The 18,050-nt window shown below is 37.8% G+C and overlaps 1 protein-coding gene across 1 annotated transcript in view; it reads right to left on the bottom strand.

The window, feature by feature from the left end:
• Nucleotides 1-433: 433 nt before the first annotated feature.
• LOC149848234 (structural maintenance of chromosomes protein 1-like) overlaps nucleotides 434-18,050 on the bottom strand; it is a 72,499-nt gene continuing 54,882 nt past the window's right edge. Inside the window, exons 7-18 of the mRNA XM_089985918.1 lie at nucleotides 13,108-13,232; nucleotides 12,737-12,846; nucleotides 12,555-12,662; nucleotides 12,313-12,452; nucleotides 6,819-6,908; nucleotides 6,523-6,731; nucleotides 4,907-5,076; nucleotides 3,465-3,574; nucleotides 2,825-3,204; nucleotides 1,862-2,113; nucleotides 790-1,008; nucleotides 434-711 (exon numbers count right to left, since the gene is read on the bottom strand). Of these exons, the coding sequence (XP_089842044.1) occupies nucleotides 663-711; nucleotides 790-1,008; nucleotides 1,862-2,113; nucleotides 2,825-3,204; nucleotides 3,465-3,574; nucleotides 4,907-5,076; nucleotides 6,523-6,731; nucleotides 6,819-6,908; nucleotides 12,313-12,452; nucleotides 12,555-12,662; nucleotides 12,737-12,846; nucleotides 13,108-13,232 (1,962 nt within the window). The 3' untranslated portion in view covers nucleotides 434-662. The remainder of the gene's footprint in view (nucleotides 712-789; nucleotides 1,009-1,861; nucleotides 2,114-2,824; nucleotides 3,205-3,464; nucleotides 3,575-4,906; nucleotides 5,077-6,522; nucleotides 6,732-6,818; nucleotides 6,909-12,312; nucleotides 12,453-12,554; nucleotides 12,663-12,736; nucleotides 12,847-13,107; nucleotides 13,233-18,050) is intronic.

Raw genomic sequence — 18,050 nt, 5'->3', positions numbered from 1 at the left:
CAGGGCAGCACAAGTTCAAAACCCATGAGAGCACCCCTTAGCAAGGTCAAAGCCGGGTTGTAATCCCCAATGGGCAAGGGGGAACCTTAAGGGTTTTACCATCCATGAAGACAGCAGCAACATGCACCAAACTGGTGGATCATACCTCCGCTAGAGTCTGAGAAAGCAGTAGCTTGTGTTACCAGAACAGGTGGAACACCCAAGTTGTTGGTTGTGCAATGCAAGGTGGAAACTACACTGACTGTCTCAAAAGAAAACCTACATATAACTCCAAGAATCAGTCGGCGGTGCCCTCTTTGATTGCATTTTATAAAATGGTTCCCCTGCTGCAGGGGATAATACCATCCATAGATCACAATAAAGAAGATTGTTGGGCTAAGCTCGTAACCCCCCATTGAAAGGTTCCCAAATCAATAACATGTTCACCCTCAAGAATCCAGAAAAGCGTCTTGATTCACTTAACTGAACTCAGATATGTTAGTAATGGGCCGACATCAGTTGGATGGTCTAAGAATACAATATAACATTGGTATTTATGGTTTATGTACATAGTCAGTTTAACCACTGCAGGTTAGCCTACTTTGAAAGCTTCTACGAGACTAAAAAACCATTTATCACCTACAAAAGACGACTCTGTTTTGCAATTTTAATGTACAAACATTTCATGATTCCCTGTACCGTGTGAGGTCAAATATCAGGGTCCTTGAGCAGCTGCAAAAGAATATAAACACAAATTAACATCTCACAAAGAGATAGAGAGAGAGAGAGAGAGAGAGAAAGTCTGTTCACCTTTTCTCACAGTCCCTGCAAACTCCAATGAGTGCTTGAGCCTTCTCATAAAAACTGTCTTTAAGGGATATCACAATGCACTGGAACCTCTGGTCATCCTTTTGAGCAAAATCCCTTGTGCAAGATTTTGAACAGATAAAACGGGCAACCTTCGCAACGTTGACATTATCCAGTGCAGCATCAACTTCATCCAGTATGAAGAAAGGCGTAGGACGATAACTATAGGCAGTCCACAGAATACTATATTAAGGAATCGGAAACAGAAAGTCTATTTGGAATGGTCATGGCATTATCATCATCAGCATAGTTGGAAAAAATGTATATTTTGCAAATTATATAGGTGCATGCCTCACTAGAAACAGAAGAAAGACTACTTGGAATGGTCATGGCATTATCATCATTAGCATAGTTGGAAAAACGTATATTTTGCAAATTATATAGGTGCATGCCTCACTAGAATTTTTTTTTTAGATTATAAGATACAAGCTGGAGAAGTAACAGGCTTGTTGTCAAAACTTCTAAATCACCCTTGATGGTAACAACCAGTGTGACATATCGACATTTCCTTCAGACAAAAAAAACTGATATATTTCCCAGCTGATAACAACATAAATATTGGCAGAAATTATTTTCCCAAATTTTTTATTTGTAAAAAGTAAATTCGATTTTTAATTAATTTTACTGGTGGTATTTCGCCAACAAAGACATAAGGTAAAAATTAAATCTTACAAGAAAAATGTTGGGTTTATATTCCCATTTAAAATTTGGTCACGATGGTACCAACTGATACCTCCTCAGCCTACATTCGATAAACAGATCTATGAATAGCACAATCATACCTTGGGTGACCACTATTGGAATTTCAAGCAACATTCATGCATATTTTTTTAGTGTATAAATGTGCAACAGCCCATATGCATCCATAGTTGTGTGTGTTGGTGTTTGCTTGGATAGCAATCTCCTCGTCTGTCTAAAAGTTTTTTTTTAACATGAAAACAGGCGGAATTAACATTGTCAAAGGCAACTTGGTTTACATTAGGACCGAGACATACCAATTGAGATAGACTTGTACCTGTGGATTGCAAAAAGCAAAGCCAAAGCTGCCACCGTTTTCTCTCCACCAGATAATTGCTCCATATCACGGAAGCGTTTCGAAGGAGGCATGGCTGTGTATTTGATACCATGTAGGAATGGATCATCCTCATTTTCTAAGCTTAGATACGCAGTCCCACCCATGTTTGGTGTGCTATTCGTAGTAAGCTCCTTGTATATTTTGTCTATATTCTCAGCAATATGGTTGAAAGCCTCCATAAATAGGTCATACCTGAATAAAAATAGATAGCAAATTCTTATTTTGTTTTCAAACACTATCTTCAAATAAATACAAGTGTGTATGAAGGGGTGAAATTTTTTAAAAAGATGGATACAGGGTACAGCTATATATGTGTGTGTGTGTGTGTGTGTGTGTGTGTGTATTGGAAGTATTGGAAAGAATTGGAATTTAATAATGTCAACTCATACAGAAGTAAATTGATTCATACCTAATAGAGATGGAGAGAGCAAAAAAACATAAGTTTTTCACATAGTACTTTTGACTGAGGGAAATCCAATTGATTTCGTATGTATGGATAAAACGGGTTTGATCTAATGTGAATCCCAGTTGATCTGTACCCAGAAGTACCCAACACCAGTAGCTATGCCATACCATATAGACACAGGTACGGCAGCCTGGTAAAAGTACCACATTACATAGTTTGAAGACTATTCCACACTTTTTCAGAAAATGGGAAGACCATTTCATACTTTAAAGCTGAATTCATAACAGAATACTACAATAACACAAGTTCTATAAAATATGAACAATTTGGTAACTCAGAGAGCGACAGCAAGGGAAAATGTGATGCAGGGATGAGGGAACACAGTCCACAAGACTGATGAACCAAGAAACAAATTGTTCTCGCCCTACACACACACATGTACTGCAAAGTTTCTTATAATTACTGAAGTTACTTTTTACACAGAAATTAGTGCATACCTTCTCCTCTTTACCAAGTTGTATTTATCTGTTATTTCTTTTTCCTCTCTCCTAGCAGCTTCAAATTCTTCTACTGCCTCTTTCTCCTTGTCTTGTAGAGCCTCATATTGGTCTAAAGCCTTTAAGTTGGGTGCTGTTCTTTCAATTTCAGATGTCAAGGAATCCATCTTTTGCTTGAATTCTGCTTCCTTCTTATCCCTGTCAGAACTTTTAATATCCCGGAGACCTGATTTGCTTAACTCGCTATAGTCAAAGTTTAGTGTCTGTAAAGAAGATCCTATCTCCATTGGATCACCAATTGTTGGAAGGGTAATCTGTTGCAGTTCACAGTTCTCCAATATATCCTTTTGGTGTGACTTAAGCTGTTCAATCAGTGTCTCCTGTGACACCATACATTCTTAAATAAATGAAAAGTGACACTTTCCTTAGAAAAAAAGAAACAATAAAATAAACAAATATGCAGCGTAAAGCTGTGTATTGCATATACTTCACAAAAGGAACCGATCCAATTTTTGCTAAACCATTCAGAGCAAGCAAGCATTAAATAGAAAATATGATCTTGCTTTTTTTTAAAGGGCTCCCTTTTTTAAAAAATGCCAAATTTATAGGCATAAAAAACTTCCATAGAACAGCATCAAACCTTGGACCCAATCTGACGCTTCAACTTGTTAATGTCGCCTAGGACAGTATTTCCTTTCTTCTTAAACTCAGAGAGGACATTCTCACACTCTTCAACCTTTGATTTCCACTCTATGAAATGGATGGAAGAGCAAATAAAAAAACAAAATGAATTAGTATTTAGCTAAGAACAAATTAGCTTTCAGTTCTCAAAATCACAGAAGTGAAAGTACAACGAATGAGATCTTAGAAGTGAACAATTATCCACACACACAAAACCAGGCTTTCAAAAACAGCCAACATAAGATGTTTCCAAGAACGTATTGTCATCTCAAGGGTTTGTGAACAGAAATTGGTGTGAACAATATAAGTAACCACCCATGATGCTCTCTCATGGTTATAGAAGACTTTTCTAGGCTGAAGGTGCCACTGAGATCATGACATCATGGTCAAAAATAGGTTCTAGAGTAATTCATAATTGCCTCCAAAGGTTACATCAGCAATATTTCGTAGTCTGACAAGGTAGACCTATGCGGGTTAGGGAGTAGGAGGAAAAATTATGAAGCCTTTTCCTGTGGTCTAAGAACATTAGAACAACTTGCTCAAAGATTGAAGTTGACTAATCCTAAGAAACTGTCACACAGGTACATGAATGTGCCCAGGGCCCCGTATCCATGTCGACACTGCTTGACATGGGTACAGGCAACGGCACTTACCTGGTACATTGTGGCTTGTGGTCCAGCTTGAGTTGATCTTGACTCAATCCAACCCTGTAACTTTTTTTTCCAAAGATTGACTGCCGTTAAAGGGCAGGGCCATTTTGATCCCATCTGTTGACCAACCCCAGCATCTTTCTGGCGCACTCCCTCTCCTCTCCAACTTTGGTCATGGACTTTTTTTCGATATACAATGAGAGGAAGTCCTTAAGTTTAGAAATTGATTTTACATATTTTCAATCCTACCACTCCGTAGCTGCATTCTATACCACCATTCAGTTTGTCCAAGTACATCACATTTATTGAACTGATGCAACAGTAGGGAATGTAATGCACTTTACTCTAATGAACTAGAAGAGTAGGATTCTTCGTTCTGTTAACTTTGATACTTGACTTACCTATGTCCCCCACCAGGTAGCCATTCTTTATTTCTAAAAGGTAAGTTGGGGTTAGGCAGACCCCCACCAGTTAATATTCAATCTTACCACTGGGGTTTTGAACCTGCAATGACCGACTACAGGAAAACGTGCACTGACAGCAACTACCAACCATGCGGAGCCCCAGTTGGTAGGTAACCATTCTTCTTTTGAGGTTATTGCCTTATTTGATATAAACCCACCATTAGGAGCACCATTATAGTAGCATTACAAAAATAACAAAACGAGTGATACAAGTCAGAATGGGCAAGCTGGCATATATTTTTCAAAGCAGTTTGTTGTGATCCAATGAAAAATAGAAAGTTAAATACCATCAGCTTCAGTCTTCATCTCTTCCATGTATTTTTCAGCTTCCTCCATCGCCTCTCTGATTTCAGAATCTTTCTTCTGTAATTGTTTCAGTTCTTCTTCTAATGAACTAAGAGAAGAAGAAAGCTTTGAAACAGGTGCATCCATATCACGCTTTCGTTCATATTCCAGTCTACAATAGACATCGGATCACTAGTCAAATAACTCATAAATAAAATACCTCATTTACAGGTATGTCATAATGTAACGAAATATGCGGAAATAAAAACAATGTCCTACAATGGACATTCACATATACAAAGCAAAGAACAAGTCCAAAAAGGACATACACAAAAGCCAACAATGGCTTGCAAACATAAATTCTTATAAATGCAAGAAAGGGCTTCAAGAAGCCATGCTTTACAAAGGGGGAGACCCCACTTATTTATAGGCAAGGAGGAGTGAGAGAGAGGGAGAAAAGTAAGGGAGAGAGAGACCACATTGGGAGGCCCAACGACACTTAGTTGAGCCCCCCAATGTGAATGCATTAAATGCATTTTAGAAAAAAAGAAAACAAAAAAATACAAGAAAAAGGAAAATAAGAAAAAGAAAAGCAAAAATAAAAAAAGACTACAATGCCCCTATTGGGCAGAATTACAGGAATACCCTTATCAGGTATGATTGAATATATATATATATATATATATATATATATATATATATATATATATATATATATATATATATATATATATATATATATATATATATATTGATTACATGTATTTTAACACATAATACTGCAGAGCACAAAATATAAAACCCAAAAATACTTGTGAAAACTGTAGGATCCATAAATTGATAAGCAATCGAATAAAAAAGTACACATGTACATATATACATACATGCATATTGACACACATGCACACTCACACCGCGTATGAAAATAACGACAACCATGATATCACAGATGGACTACCTATATGTATATATACATATAGGGTTAATCTAACATTAAACTAGTTATGTTAAAGATTAGATGGATGCAACCATATTAAAATGACTAAAATACCCTTGAATGAATGAAATTGTTTTTAAATGCATGGTTACTTTTTTGGCATTATAGGCCTTTTGAACTTGGAGGGAATTGAAAAGTCAAACACCTCTTCCAAAAAAGTAACTTTGTGAAGCTATCAAAGTTACCTTTTTCTACCTCAAAAAATAACTTTGCATTTTGATAAATGTCATTATTTTAAGGGTGTTTTACACATTTTCATAAGGTTGAATCCATGTAATATTAAACACAACTAATTTAATGTTAGATTAACCCATACATATACATATATATAGATATATTCCTCTGAATAACAACTGCTTATACAAAAAACAAGAAAAGAATTCTATAGTGAGTTAGAAAATGTTTCAAACAGGTGCATTCCCCTTTTTCTTGGACGACATCACTACTCTCAGCAATGGCATAATTCTTTGAGATAATATCACAGAGCAGAAATGTCTATCAGGTCACTGATGTTGAATAACCCACTGAAATGAACCAGATTATGCACATTGAGGATATTTTTAGTCAAAATCATCAAGATAAATAGCAGTTGGTAGATTCTAGTCACAATGAACCACATACTGGTACTTCAGCTTCGACAACTGGTTGTTCAAGCTAAGTCTTCGCTCTGAATTTCTCTGGGCAGTTTTGAGTTGGTTTTCTTCATATTCGCGAATATTATTGACCCCAACAGACTTACTGAAATCTCGATAAATCCTATCAACAATCTCATTGATTCTTGTCTCAAGCCTCACAATGTCTCTAGCTCTGTTTGAGATGTAAGTTTCGAACTGTAGCATCAAAAGAAGAAATGAGAGATGTCAGATGCCAAATATAGCTAGTGCAAGTTGCAAAACATTAATGCACAACAGAATAACCTTTTGTCGCTCAGGTTCGAGGCGACTGATTTCTTCTTTCACATTCATTCTTTCCTGGTTTAGCTTAGAAATTTTCTCTTCAATAGTTTTCTGCAGGGAAATCCACCAGTTAAGCTAGCAGACAAAAAATGCACAATCCTAACTGGAAAGATGGAGCCAAGAAAACAAAATATAGAATTAGATCTTCACTTAGAAACAGAGGGCAGAGAGAGAGGGATTTTACCTACAGGGAGTTTTGTAATACAATCAAGATAAGATCCAGTTAAGCATGTGGGCACAATCTCAAACTATTTATGTACCAAAATGATGATTCATGATTATCAAGATTAGCAGCAAAAATAGGTCTGGTATCATCCACATTATCTTAAGCATATAGATGGCATTAACCTACAAATAAAGATGGCTACTTGGCTAGATAATGATTACCTGAAACAGTAGAACCAATAGTAACTGTGGCCACCAAGTCAGATGTCTGATAGCTTGTTAAAATGTGTGTGTGTGTGTGTGTGTGTGTGTGTGTGTGTGTGTGTGTGTGTGTGTGTGTGTATAATTTCTTTTAGTCCTTTGTAATGCCCACTAAGGGCAATTTAGTCTTTTCCTTTTCATGTAAAATAAGCATATGTCCATTAGGGTTATTGTTTAGTTTCTTTTTATTTTCTTATTTTTGTTTTTTATTATTTCATTAAAACAATGTAAAGAGGCCCTTATTAGAGCCGCTGGGGGCTCCCAAACACTCTATGGGAGCCCCCTTGAGTCCTGTTTTTTTTTGTATAAATATGGGTACTTTGCCCCATCTTCCTCAATGTTTTTTCAAGCATTTCAATAAGAGATTCCTTATTATTTTCTGAGTTCTCTCCTCTTCCTTGTGTGTGTTGAGTGTTTGCCCTTTGTGGCATATTGTATCTTGTCTATTAGAGACATTGTGCTTATGTGATTGTGCATTCGTGTAGTCACTTTGTGACGTTTTTTGGCACTTGTATTTCATCACAGAGTTATGGTACCCGGACACTCCTATTTTCCCTCAGTACCAGTGTCAACACACGTATCCCCATGTCGACACGCATTGACACCCAGACATGCCATTTTACCCTCCATACATACAAGTTTGTATTTAATTTATAATTATATTTTCAGTTTATAACTTCATATTTTCAGTATATAATATATATTTAGATTATATTCAGTTTATTTTGAATTTAGTTTATATATATATAGCCGTGCCCCCGTACTCACATTTTTTTAAATTGATGTGTCATACCCTCCGCACCCGTTCCCAGGTGACATAGCCTGACAGGCCACCAAGTAGGCATCATGCTTAGGCCAGATCTGGGCCTAGTTTCTTGGTCCAGACCAACAATTTGGTATAGATATAGCAGATACTTTTGGACCATCATCCATATTGCTACAACCTATGTCACAGGGATTCGGCCAGCAGGGTGCCGCACCCACGTCGACACAACACGATGCGGGTGCGACACCCAGTGCGTCAACCCAACACTGGGTGCGGTCAATGCATCCAGAGTCTTAAGTGCTCAATTTTGGACTTAAAAAAAAACCGATGAAATGGGCCGAGAGGGGGATTAGGGCAAAAAAAAATTAGCCCTCCCTCCACCCGAACCCGACGCATCCTCTTCTCCGTCTCCAACCCAGCGGCACAACGAGGTATGTCTCTCTCTCTCTCTCTCTCTCTCTCTCTCTCTCTCTCTCTCTCTCTCTCTCTCTCTCTCTCTCTCTCTCTCTCGTCTCTCTCGCTCCTCTCGGCTAAACCCCCACCCTGCCCCTCTCTCTCTCTCTGTACCTCTCTCGGTTAAACCTGTGCCCGACTCTGACAAGGTTGGGCCTCCATGGCTGAGCTGGGTCTTCAATTTCGTTATGCTGCTGGATTTCAGAGGCACTAAAATTTGCTGGCTAATCTTATATCTGTCGTCCATTTTGAAAATCGAAGATGGAAATCTGATTGTGGTCCAATCACCATTGTCAGTTTTCGCAATGGACTGCAATGCATGGTAGGAGCCACAAGCATGGTTTCTGTTATTGAACAGCTGGTAGTATTTTGTTTAGGCCTGACCATGTCCTGGTGGTGCTAATCACAGAGGTTACTATCATGGTGATTGTATAATCTGTTGAATTGAGCTCTTTATTTATTTATTTTTATTTTAGTCCCTTCAGAAGTTCTTTGGTTTTTAGCCAAAAGCACCATTGTGATGCCACCTTTGGGTCCCATTCACATTAAAATCTCCTACAAGATATGGCCCAATTTTGCCAAGGCTAAGAAAAAGAAAGCCACCTATTGAAGCTCAAATGTAAAGTTGCAATCTGGAAGGAAGCTTTTATTCCCCTCCAATAGCTAATTAAAGTATCTTGTTTTAGTTGTTTTCTTCTATTTATAATAGATGTGGGCCTCATCTTGGAACCTAGACAAGTGCAGATCAAAGATTGTTGATTTAGCCTTAGAAGAAAGTGTTCACATTATATGCAGTGGCGCTGACAGCCACCCATCTTGGCATTTCTCAAGATGGGCATGGTCTCCATCTCAAGAAATGTTAAGATGGGTGGCTGTCAGCAGTGGCAGCGATGCTGCATCATGCAGTGCTACTGCATAAAAAATGCCCTCTAAGAAAAATATAGATCTTTATGATTAATTGGTTCACTCAATAGAGGGATTTCAATTGATTGTGTTTTTTTTGGGTACTGATTTTGTCAAAAATTTTAATTATTCCTGTGAACACAAGTGAAAAATCCTTGCATGCATGATGAATTGTAGATTGTTAATTTGATTTATTGCATGCATGATGAATTGATTTGATGATATTATGATAATTGTTTTTTATTTCATTAGTGTTACTGTTAACTGTTAAAAATTATATATTTATACCCTCCCGCACCCAAGTTTTTTTAAAGTTCCGCATCCCCACACTGGCACCGGCACCTATACCTATGTGACATAGGCTACAACAGAATCATTACTGACAGCTATTGAAATTAGACAATAGAAATATACCAGTTAGACATGAAGAATGCTCTCCTTAATGGATTCAAATGAATAAGTTTTATGAAATGATCATTAGGACCGAGAAATAGTCAAAATTGACTTTTGAAACTACAAAAGGGTATGTCACATGGATATGGATAAGAAGCAAATTTGGGATGCAAATAAGTGATTTTTATGAAAAGTAGGAAACATTTTTTTCCTTTATAATATAGAAGAATTTAATTTGAATAATAATAATAGAATTTAAAAACTTTACAATTTTATTAAAATATATTAAAAAAGTGTCACAATGTGTCACAAGTTGCATGTGCCCACAGGACATGAGTCTCTTGTGACAAACAGAACGTTCCTATAGACTCAAACAGGCTCCACAAGCTAGATTTGAAAAGTTCAGTACTACAGCTTCATGTGGGTTAAAACCTATGTCACACAGACTCGACTAGGGAGGCGCCGCACCCGAGTCGACACGCCCCAACTCGGCTGCGGACACGGGTGCAGCTTCGGACACGGCCCGGACTCGGTCAACGAGTAGAGGCCGAGTCCGTCCTTGTTTTGGACTCTGTCAACATTGACTAAGTCCAAAAATGTACATTTTTAGGGCAAAAAACAAAAAAAAAATGATCTTTTTATATATTTTTTTAAAATATATATATATAGCATGAGTCTCAAACATAAGCCCTAGAAAAAAATGGGTGGCTGGGGGGCGGTGGAGCCCCCGGACCCCTCTTTCTGCAAGGGCAAAAGTACAATTTGCAAAGTTTGTAAAAACACTCATGTTGGTGCCAAACTTTAGAGGACAATATTCACATATATGCACACACTGGATATATTATTATTATTATTATTATTATTATTATAGCCGAGTCACCGTGTCCAAAAATTTTAAAATTGCGCCGCAGCCGTGTCGCACCCTCACCCATGTGACATGTTAAAACTAAGGATCCAAACGATTTGGATTTCAGATCAGAAAATACATTGGGAAGTCAAATTCAGAACAGAAATTTTGCAAAAGCCCCATCCTGAGTCCGAACTGTTTGCAATCCGAGTTAAAAGTTTAAACAAAATTATTCGTGACTCAGATAAGTTGTCTCACTGTCTAGTACAGGTAGACATGCATACTGAAAAAAAGGGTATATGTTCCCAACAAAAGCATGTAGTTGATCTTGTCATAAAATATGGCCCTAGCAGTGACAGAAAGAAAGTCAACACCCAACTAAAGTGATCGTAAAGCTTAGGAAGCATGAAAGGAGATTGTTAGCAAATCTTTCATGTACAGAGAACCAATAGGAAGTCAACATATCTCACCGTTTCTTGTTCACAACACACAATAGATATGGTAAGCCATTTATATGAATGCACCTAGTTCAGTGCATTTGGCGGCAAATGTGCACATTGTTATGTAAATGAGGGAAACACTGGATTATGTGCTGATTTTGCCATCATCTTCTCAAATTCAAATAGCAGATTTCTTTGTAAAGTCACATTTATTTCTTAAATTGAAGTTCATGTTATTTAAATTCTACGCACTTTCTCTAAATAAGTGTAGAGTTTAAAGGGGGTTTGAAAGCATGTGTATATAGGTGCATATAGCAGTTATCAAAGCAAGGGTATTCTTGCAAATACATATATGTAGGGTATTTTAGCTGTTTGTTCATCAAGTTATTTTAGTCATTTGTTCATTAATTACATGGTTCATGCTGAGGGTATTTATCTTATATTTGTTACTATGCATTTAGGGCAAACAGGCCTTATCTCAACACATTTTACTAAAATGAATAGTGGAGGCCAAACATTTCTGACGCTAATACCATGTTTCGTTGAGAGCCAACAGGTTATGGAAGCTACAGCCAGGAATAAGTCCAAAAATGTACATTATCAATTAGTGTATATTAATTGCAAGATAACAAACTAGCCCTTGCTTTAGATAGGCAACAGGTGCTGAAGGAATAACCATCAAAAGACCAGTATCACACGGACATGTTCACACACATGCACATGCACATGCACATTGCTACAAACACAAATCTCTCTCCACTACAAAATGTACAATCTATGCAGCAATCGTAGGCAGGGAAGTTACAGGCCTCAGCAAGATGGCTTGGGGTGGACCAAGGTATTGCTCAGGGGGAATAAGAATGAGTATGAAGCAACATCATGTTTACCAAACATATCTTCTAGGCCTGGCAATGCTTATAAAGACAGCAACACTATGTTTTTTGCATATTCCCAGAAATTGCTGTTATTTTTATTCCAGAGAGGTAGATGATCAAAAGATCGGAATGACGTGTTGCATCAAAAAGTTGAATTTTACCACCAAGCTAGAAGCTAGAAATAATTGAAATCACACTTTAAATAACAAAGAAAATGAATGAAGTCCAAAACAGTTAAAGAAAAGGCATCACTACTCCCTACAGGGGACAAATTTAAATGACTTTATAAGCCCTCTTAGAATCCAAAAACTATTAACATTCTAATTCTTTTAAGAAGGTTTGTTCTGCAAACCTTTTCGAGATTGGAATAATCAATTTTTTTTTCAAGGCCAGTGATTTTTCCAGATGCATCAGCCTCTCTAATTTTCATATCTCTAATTGAACCAAGCTTTTCCAATTCCAATTCATAGTCGTCTTTATTTTTCTTAAGTCCTGCAGAATAGGAAAAATATGTCAAAATGACGGAACTTGTGTAAAATCAAGCGTGAAAGGATCCAGATTTCAGAATAAAGAATAATCTCAAAATGACCCAACCTTTAATTGTATGCACATCCCATTTGAGTGACCGTGCTTCCATTCCTCCACTAATTCCTCCAGTCATTGTACCAGACTTTGTAAGGAGAATACCATCAACAGTTACCACTGAGGTTTTACGAGTCAGGACCAAACCAGAAAGTATCAATTTAATATAGAAGAATTTGCAAATAAGAGCTTGCCTTTGTATCGTTCTCCACTCCAACTGAGGACCTTGGCCTCCTCAAGACCATCACAAACTAGGGTATTCCCAACAGCATAAAGTACAGACTTCTCCAAGAAGGGGTCAAATGTATAACTGTTAAGATCATACAATATCTAGTGAAAAATTTAATGCATCAAGCAAAATGGAAACAAAAAGTGCATTCGGTGATGTAGTTGACAGAAGCTATTGTCAAAGACAAGCTATGACTGTAGCCAAGGATCCCATAGTGCATCTCAACCAAGATCATAAAATAAATGCAAGCAGTGAGACATGTAGGAGTCATCAAACTGCTATCTCATAGAAGTACTCATAACTTCCAGAGAAATGTGAATACCAATTAAAGGATATTGAATCACATCAAAAATTAGTTTTGCAGTTCCTCCCAGTGTGCGCAACTTCTCATGTACTGGCTTTACCCGGACTGACTGTACTGGTATGAATGTCTGAGGTGGAAGCCGTTGTTCCTTTAAATACTGAAATGCAAGGAAAACCAATAATTGTTAAGAACAAGAAAACTAAAAAAGGATATATGTGTGTGTGCATATTTATATGGTTGTAGTCCATTAAATAAAGGGGTAATGAAAATAACAAGTCAACATCATGTGAAAAGAAGTATCAAGTAGCTATAAGAAACTACAATTTTGGACTCCAAATCACAAAAAGCATAAATCTGCAAATGGCCAGCCAGGAATATAGATCCATACAAGTCTTGCACCTAACTTGGCTGAAGCAAAAACAAGATATGAAGCACAGGTAAGTGCTGAAGAATAATGCAGACCAGAAACAATACTATTTGCATTCATGGTGACAGAGTCACCCGACCAAGCATGCAAGCAAGCTAATAGTACTCAAGTCTGGGTTATGGACCAACTGCAAATCTGATATGCCCATCTCAAACTAGGGTTAGGAATGCTTGATCATCAGGATGAACTGCTTAGGTGCTTGACATCGATCTAACCCAGGATGTTATGAAAACCATAATCGAAACGAAGCAAACCACAAGATAAAGAGAAGAAAAGAACAAGAGAAGACACAATATTTATGTGGTTCGACACTCAAGCCTACATCCAGAGGTGAAAGGAGAAGTAATCTTCTACTCGCAGGTTGAACCTCACAAAGGTCTGTCACCAGCCCTATATCACTTGAAAACTCACAGTGAAAGGATCAAGGCAGCAACACAAACCTCTACTCACGAGCTGAACCTCACACAGGTCTGCCACCAGCCCTATATCACTTGAAAACTCTTCATCAACGCCAAATATGGGCCCACCATTTGGGGGAAACAATTTGGATGGGTTAAACAGGTCTAAACCCATTAACGGACCTTATTTTCCCACCTTAACACCCTCTGAGTAGCCACACAAATCTCAGATTTCCAGAAAATGCACCAAAATAAAATGAAGTTAGACAATGATGCCCCAAACCCTAGGTAGAGCATCTGATCACCAGCTCTCAAAACCCTAATCAGCAATACACAGGTGGCTATATATACGACGAAGGGCATAAAGCCCTAATTCCCATTGTACAGTCACTAAAATAATTTTGGATCGGGTCATCGTCGAAGCGAGTCCAGAATTCAAGATACCCACAACACAGGACACAGATAAACAGCAGGTGATGCCCATAGATAGGTCAACATTGAAGGAAACCTCAAACCTAGTCCACTCCTTATGTGATGCAAAATAAGACTATTATATTGATTATTTCATAATTTGTCCACATTGACAGAAACATGGACATAAGCATTTGTCGTCAACTTCATGCAACTTTTTCTCACCAATCAACATGGGGTATTGACATTTTAACTTCGCTGTAATGACCAAAAATAATTTTTAATGTCCAAAAAAAGGTATTTTAACTTCTCCGCAAGTGCATAACAAATGTTGAAGCCAAGCTAGCACACAAAGCTATTTATCTGAAGCAGTCTCCAACATGGTTAGTGATAGATTTTGGAATCAAACAAACCAGCACAATCAAGAAGATGAATAAATGCTAATTTAGTTATAATATTCTAATATGTCAGAATGAAGGAGCAGATACATGATCTAATTTCACTCACTTAGGAATACTCCTCAACATTCATTTAACCCCTTCATGCTCAAGTGAAAACATTGCCCCCAGCATGGTTGGTGATAATATACGTTGAAATCCAACTGTTGAGGAATCTAATATGATGTATCATTATTGTGGGTAATACCCATTTATGTATAACTATGTAAGCATAGGGGCAGTTTGTTATTTTAGCATTCAAAACTGTAATGGTCAATGTAAGAGGCCCATTATGGTACAAAATAGTCTCAAGTATAGGGTAAGGGGGTCTACCCCTATATGTTGTATTACTACTTTGTTTCCTAATTAATGAATGAAGTTTCTTGTCTCTCCCTCTTTTGTTCTTTCTTCTTCCTTGCTTGATATGGTATCAAAGTCATTTCTAAGCTAAACGAAGATTTGTGATTTCATTGTCGGGAGGGAAAGGAAGAGAGCTCCATCCTTTGTTGTCTTGAAGCCCCTCTCAAGGTGTGCAATCAAGTTGCTAACGTCAATACAGATTATTGGATCTGATTTGGATGAGGTAGAGTTTCAGTATCCTTTAATTGTAGAAGTCAGGTGAATCAAGAATCGTGGTGATCAGAGGTGCATTGAACTTTTTACAAATTTTTCAATATTTTCTGGATATAGTGGTACATAAAGTCCAGATTTGATATTTCAGATCATTCTAATCCAATCAATGGCTTTTAATGCCTGGGTATGGGTGCTTTTGGGTCATTTTTTAGTAAGAAATACATTGAAGTACACTGCTAGGGCCATTTTTTAGTTTGCCTGAGTTTTATAGGGCGGTAACCCTGTTTTGATGTTTTAGTGGTGCTTGGCTGCATCTGCTGCAATGTAGCAACAGTTTATCATGAAATCTTTAAAGGAATTTAAGATATCATGTTGTTGTGGGTGTGCTACACAATAGCTGACCCATTTTTGTGAAGTTTTGGGTCTTTTCTTGATATTGGTGATGCAATTTATGACTTGTGCTCAGTTATAACTGTGCAGCACATTGTTTTGAAAGTATTTTGTTGAGTTACCTCTATATACAGCCCTTTGGTTCCTTTTTTGTTGTGTTTGTTTTTGCATGCAGCATACTTAAAGGCTATGTCACATGGGTGCGGGTACGGGTGCAACACGGGTGCGGAGCAATTTCAAAAAATTTGGACATGTGGACACGGATATATATATATATATATAACAATAATTAAGATTGTAAATTTTAAAGCAAAAATAAAAAAGTAATTCTATTGAAGTAACAACACAAACTTACCAAAATATAAAGAAGCTTGTGAGTGTGATACCGTCTTGGATCTGGGTCGGGTCCGGATCTGGACCCAACCCGAGTCCAAATTAATTTCAATAAATGGACAAAAATAGACTCGGTCAAAGTTGACCAAGTCCAAAATGTGGATGGACTTGGCCCTGGTGCGTTGACCAAGTCTGACACTTAGTTGACTGTGTCTGAAGCCACACCCGTGTTGGGGCGTGTCGACGCGGGTGCATCAACCTTTTAGCCGAGTTTGTGTGACTTAGCTTAAAGGTTGTAGTTGGGGCCGGTATGAGTATAGAGAAAGGAGGGCCCATTCAGCTTATTCTAGTAAAACTGGATGGGACCAACTATGCATATTAGTCGGACTTCATCACTGTGGTGATAAAAAGGAACTCAGGGCCTTCTTTGAATGGGACTAGTGGCAAACCAAAAGCCACATATACAGATTATGATAAGCTGACGAATAAGTGAAAGATGAACAATGAAAAAGGCATGGATTCCTGAGTCGGTTGAACAAAGAATCGTGGTGATCTTTCTAAATTTCAAGAAGCTAAAGATGCTTGAGGATGCTAAAAACAGGTCTACAAACAAGAGAAACGGGTGAGATAGTATCAATTGATGCAAGATTCTCGGGTATGCGCATAAAAAATGTTGACACAAATAATATTTTGGTAGACCCGAACCTGACCCGAGCAATATGCAGGCCGAGTTTAGGTTATCAATGTTGCCGAGTACTCAACTGGATCCAACTTTTGTTGGGTACCCAAACTGACCCAAGTGTTTTATATGCAAGTAAAAATAAACTTCTAAAATTATATGGATCCAAGTTTGGGATTTCATTTTCATGTTCTGGAAAAACCCGCACACCTAATGGGTCGCGTACCCGACCCATTGATAACCCTAACTATGAGGATATAGTAATGGAAAGCCTCCATCAACTATAACTAAGGCGGCATGAGTAGTGTGAGATGTCCCTACTACAAGGAGTTGAGACATATGAAGAGAGCCTGCCACCTCTAAAGAAGAACTCAAAGGAAATTGGTGCTGTTTCTATATCCTGCCAGCTTTAAAAAAAATAGAGGGCAATCGGTGGCGCTTCTACATCCAGTATTATGGATGATGAGAAAAACACTTGAAAAGAGGAGGCAAGCACATCCACCGCAGTGACCATTTCCACTTCTGACTCACAGATGTCCGTGCACTTGAAGCTTGAGCAGATGCAGCAGCTTCTTGCTCAGTCTTCCATCTAGGTCCCGGCCACATCTTTTGGTATCTTTGGTAGTGCTTTTGAAGGTATTCCCGTCGTTGGTTCAAGTTGGTTGCTTAGACTCAGGGGTTTTATGCCATATGACAGCTGATGAGTTTACATTAATCAACTATAAGTGATGTTGTAGAGCCTTCCGTACTGCAGATTGATCCTTTATGTATCTTTCCAAAGCTGGGTCTATCCTCTCTGCTTCTAGTCCTAATGGAAAATTGAATATTCCTAAAGTTTACCTAGTCTAGTCTCTTGCCATGAATCTAATTCCAGTTGGTAATTGTGATGTCATCTATACTCCTAACTGTTGTTTTGTACGGGGTCGTCCATCAAGGGGGAGTATTGGGATTAAGTATAGGCAGGTCACCTTTACTTCTTAGATCATCTAGACCAAAAACCACAAAAGGATATTGGGACCAATTTGAGTGCTGCAATTTTAGAGTACTTAGTTTTATGACACTATCAATTGGGTCATGTGTCTAAATTATAGGTTGCAATATATTATTTCTGGTGCTCTTAGAAAATGTAAATATGAAGTGCCAAATGAGGTTAGGTGTTGCGAGAGTTGTGGGTTAACTAAAAGTCATGCTCTCCCCTTTGGATATAAGGGAAGTTGGGTCTACTAATTTGTTTGATTTTGTTCATTTTAATGTACAGGGACATTTTCTTATTGTGTCTAGAGGAGGATCGTCATATTTTGTAACCTTTATTGATGACCATATGAAA

This window comes from Nuphar pumila, chromosome 1 (genome assembly GCF_984573655.1).
Source record: "Nuphar pumila chromosome 1, dmNupPumi1.hap1.1, whole genome shotgun sequence".
NCBI classification, from domain to species: domain Eukaryota; kingdom Viridiplantae; phylum Streptophyta; class Magnoliopsida; order Nymphaeales; family Nymphaeaceae; genus Nuphar; species Nuphar pumila.
Note: the sequence above shows the minus strand (reverse complement) of the source record. Positions and strands in the feature narration are given on the sequence as shown.